The sequence below is a fragment of the Protopterus annectens genome, chromosome 13.part0, assembly GCF_019279795.1.
Source record: "Protopterus annectens isolate FY-2018-M chromosome 13.part0, PAN1.0, whole genome shotgun sequence".
Lineage (NCBI taxonomy): Eukaryota > Metazoa > Chordata > Ceratodontiformes > Protopteridae > Protopterus > Protopterus annectens.
This window is the reverse complement of record NC_056747.1, coordinates 995466358-995471317: the sequence shown is the minus strand read 5'-3', so window position 1 is coordinate 995471317 and position 4960 is coordinate 995466358. Positions and strand designations below refer to the sequence as shown.

The following is a 4960-nucleotide window of genomic DNA, read 5'->3' as shown; positions in this document are numbered from 1 at the left end:
AAATCTCTCCCAGTTTTTGGCCTTATGCCTACCAATTATTTTTGCTTTTGTCCAGATTTCTTGTGCTGAAAGATAGAGAGGTAGTGCAGTAATATTTAATGCTTCATAGGTACTTATACTTACCTTTACCCAGAAGAATCACATCAGAAGTCCTAGCATATGGTGCTGCTGACTGTGCATTCAGAGTGCACAAGTCAAGCACCAGCAGGATGAACTCTACATCATGCTCTAGGCTTGTTTGGAGGATGGTAACCATCCCACTGCATTCAAAGCTACATAGTCATATAACAGCTTTTGTTCCAGTATTCCATTGTGCAGTTAATATGTTTGCAGCAGGGCATGGGTAAAACGCTATGGCAATGTTCTGAAACAGTGGTGAGTCTTTCCATCAACAGAAGTGCCAACTTATAATTTACTGTCACAGACAGGATAGCCAGTGCATATTAATGTGGTTCCACACTACATATCCGAACACTAGTTTTTGTTTCCTATAAACAAAACCATAGGCAATGAACACATTTGTTTTTATGCAACAGCAGGCTTCCTACTGTATGTGCAATAAAAATCCAATTAATTGAAAATACAAAAAAAAAAAAAAAAAAAAAAAAAAGGAATGAATGGCCCCTTCAAATCCATTTCATTTACATGAACTGAAATAATAAGGATGACTTTTTTATTATGTAGATGAAATACATTGACGTATTGCAGCAATGACAATATAGAGACATACAATAAACTAACCGTTTATATGCTTTCTGCATTAGATGCTAAATTCTAGTAGTTTATTGAAAGGGTTAAGAAGTGTACAATTCTTCTATGGAGTGCTGAACCTGACAACTTTAAACATCAGAAACCCTGAAAAATAATGCCTGAAACACAGAAGGATGAAAATATTAACTTAAACATTATTTGCAGGGGAAGCCATCTGTACCCCCCCAATGTGGGGGGCAAGCCTCCATTCCCCCCTTATCTTATATATATACCAACTGCACAGTCACAACAATTGAATTAAAGAGAAATATCCTCAAAATAGTGGAATCATTACCGGCATGCACTTATAAATCATACAAAATGATTTCCTATGTAAAATGGTGCTTCAGCTATGAGTACATGAAAATGAATGTACTGAGGATCAGAATGTCCAAACTGCATTAACTGAAAAAAAATGCCAAAAATACTTTTTTAAGTGTTTTTAAAGGGGGCAAGCACTCCTGCACCCACCCCACCCCCAAACTTTATATAGACCAACTCCATGGTTGCACTGACTCAAAGAAGAGGCAAGTTCCAGCCAAAAGGAAATCACTTCTGCTACAACTTGCTGACAGTAATGTCCTGTGGAGGAACTCTGATCATTGGTGAGTTGAACCTCAGAAAACTGAAGCTCAAGCATTCAATCTTTGTTCAGCAGAAGAGTAATGAAAACAGCAATTTGTCTTGTTCTTCTGGCAACTGATGTTCAAGGAATTTCACCTCGATTACATGTAGAGTTGCCCTCCATATTATTGTCTGGGTGGTAAACAATACAGATCCAAGAAAAATCCTAAACTTTTATATTAAGCATGGTTAGTACACAGACTCAACATTTACTTTTGTATATATGCATTTTAATGTACCAAAATTGCTTTATTCCTGGAGAAAAATTCCATTTATGAGCAATGTTTCATTTGACTCTAAAGTATATTAGAATGTAAGCCACTTATCAGAGCTGCATCTTCATACCCTTGGATTCATGCATTAAATTATATAATACACAATGTAACGGTTAATGTGTTGCCTCTTCTACACTGTACTAAAAAGTTGCTGGTGCATGTGATAGGTCTTCTGAAAATGTGATTGCATTACTTATTTCAAATAAATCAATATATAAGGAGGCATCTTTATGATGAGTTGCATTATTTGTAAAGACAATTTTCCTTAAGTTTCGATACATGTTTCTAGTTTGATTAGTTTATTGCCATTCTCAAAGCCGAAGGCATGTCCTTACTGGAGACAAACATTTTAAATTGTAATGTCTTTACATACTGATTTGTTACATTGCACTAGTCATTTATTTTTTATTTTTTCTCATACCATATACCCCATAACCAAGTTCAGGGTGCTTTCACATATAAACAAGTTCTCGTTTTCTATTTTAAAGAGCAAAATGATTCATTCAAAAACTGCTTCGCAGTACAAAATGCATCATTCAAAACCCTGCAAACTAACATTTGTTGAAAACCCTCTACCCACATCTTACCTTCTTTTGTAGGTCGGCAATAGTCTCATTAAATGAGCTGTAGTCGTGATGTGTAGCAGGAGACTTACTCATATGCCACTCTCTGATCTTTTTCTCCAGTTCTCCATTTTCTACCTCCAAAGAATGCACCTTTTTCAAGTAATTGGCCAGGCGGTCATTCAGATTTTGCATTGTTTGCTTTTCACTGCCAGTAAAGATATTATTAGCAAAGTCACCACTAAAGCAAGCCCCAATGCCACCACCAATGCCACTTACAAGACTGCCAACAAAGTTGCCCCTGAAAGCCCCTGGAGCTGCAGTGCCAAGACCACCTACATAGTTTGTTCTAATTAAAGAAGACTGCCCTATACCAGGAGTTGCCAGTCGACCACGGGTGGATCCCTCTCCCACTACACTTATGGCCCTGCGGCCTGGTAATCCTGCATAGGCCCCAGTTGAGATCCAACTTGAGGTCTGTGTGGATGGGGTCTGATAAGATACAGAAGATTTTTGAAAGCTAATTCTGCTAGATGACATGCTGATAGTGGCAGAGATTGAGCAAAAACGTTTAAATCAGATTTTTGGCAATGGCTGCAGTAAAGTGGAATGCATTGTGTCTTATTATTTCCATTTCATTATATAGTAACCAAAGTGGGCGTTACCACTCAAAGACCCTTTTCAAATGACTAAATCTTTCATGCATGAATTTTAAAACTCTCACAAAAAGCATGGGGTTTTCTTTCTTTATTGTTTGCAAAACTGGATTTCAGCCACAATATTATTGAAAGGTGAAGCTAAGACAATTCTTTCTGTCAACAGCTTAATACGTGGCTTTGGCTCACTGACTTTGGAGAAATATAACCACACCCTACTAAAATCTTAGTAAAAACATAAACTGCAGACACCTTAAAGTTAACTTAAGTCCTAACAGTTAGTAAATAATTTCTTGAATTTTAATATAAATCTATAGTAAACTGTAATGATAAAGAATTTCCATACATACTTTTCACTTTTTATGTTAAAATGTGTCTCATGTTTTATATTTTGTCATATAAACCACACATCTGTGCTGTTCTTTATAAGGCATGCCTTAGTGAATCATAATCCTTTGAGCTTTATCACACAGCCCATACTCACACAGAATACTTTCTCCCAAAAAGACAACGCTTAAGATAACAAAAGCAGCGTTATTCAGCATTGCTATCCCTTTATCTATTCTCTACATTTTTAGTTTGTTAAGCACGTAAGTGGACTGGTCTAGAGGCCATTCTAGTCATGTCCCATGCCACATCAGCAACACAACAATGGGCATAAATACAGTTAATGAAGAAACACACCTTACATTCAAGTGCAACCCTTCTGTAACTGATTACTCCCAGTCCATTGCTACTGCAGTTTTTTCAAAAAAGACACATGCTATGACAATTGCCTTTATATATAACAAAATTGCCATTTTGCTTGCCACAGTTGTCATTCATTATTTTATTGAACTGTGTTTAAAGAAAGGTTCTGACTCCTTGTCTCTGAAATCATCCTTAAAATACAAATATATATATTGGTGCTTTTGTATTGGATCTGAAAAAGGTGTTTTGAAAGAAAACAACTATGTTGTTTGAAAATCTTGACAGTGCTCTATATAAGAAGAAGATAAACTGTGGCATTTTATTAATATATGTTAAGAGGCTCTCGGCATTCTGAAAGTCAAACTATATGCCATAATTTGCAGCAGTTACCATAATCTCCTGAGGAATAAGGTTATCCTATTGACATTTTGAATGTTGAACTGGGTCTTCAAGTTCAAATGAATGCAAACTATATTTCACAAGTATTAGTGTTGCAAAATAAACAAGTAAAGGAGCACCCAAGATCAGTGCTGTTATCAGATTGACGGAGGGATTTAATAAAGCCTACATGGTCATTTTTCACCATGTGTGCATCGCAACATGATGTGCATATGGATGCGGATATTTTTAGATTCAGTAAACTCAGTGCGCACTCACTCACAAATACAGTATCCTCTATGGAATGCTAATTACAGCATAAGTAGATAAATTGTATGCTGATGAAGCAAATCAACACTATGGAGCAATTCAACAAGCTGTAAGCCACTCATGTAGACTTCGTGTTCATGTAGCCTATGTATTCGAAAACATTCTGAATACAGCTATTGAAAGAAGTCTACATGGACACAATAGTAAGTAAAAGGTTTTACATTTGTTGAGAACTGACCTTAACATGTAACAGAAGACACTTTATGACATTATTAGACAGGGTGGGTGTTACAAAAATAGAGTAACAATAGCAAAAATCCTTTTTAAATGCCATGACATAAATGCAGCTTTGCTGCCCCAACCCCAAATTAAGAATATACTCGTAAGTAATGTAGACAGCTAAAAGTGTAAACCCCATGAAACAGGCTATTCATACTGTCATGTAGGCATATGCAGTATGTAGCTGATGGAATACAGTCACATTTTATCTAAAACTGTATTCCTCAGTGCAGATATTTAGCAAAGTAATACCCTCCCTTATGTTTACAGCATTGGGCTCCCCTTCATTGTCCTTGCCTACTCAGTTACCAACCAAGTAGATTCAGGGCTGTCAGCATGGTAAAGATGTAAGTGAGATCAAACCTCATTAGAATTGCTGAATTACAAAGAATAGTAGCTATTTAGAGATGGTCACTCTGTGCAGATACTTTCACAGTGTCTGCTTTCAATGGATGTTAACAGTAAATGATGATAG

The 4960-nt window shown here is 36.4% G+C and overlaps 1 protein-coding gene across 1 annotated transcript in view; it reads right to left on the bottom strand.

The window, feature by feature from the left end:
• Window positions 1-2847, bottom strand: part of LOC122788056 (keratin, type I cytoskeletal 19-like) — an 86830-nt gene extending 83983 nt beyond the window's left edge. The window contains exon 1 of the mRNA XM_044054978.1: window positions 2237-2847. Coding sequence (XP_043910913.1) covers window positions 2237-2752 — 516 coding nt within the window. The 5' untranslated portion in view covers window positions 2753-2847. The remainder of the gene's footprint in view (window positions 1-2236) is intronic.
• Window positions 2848-4960: the final 2113 nt, after the last annotated feature.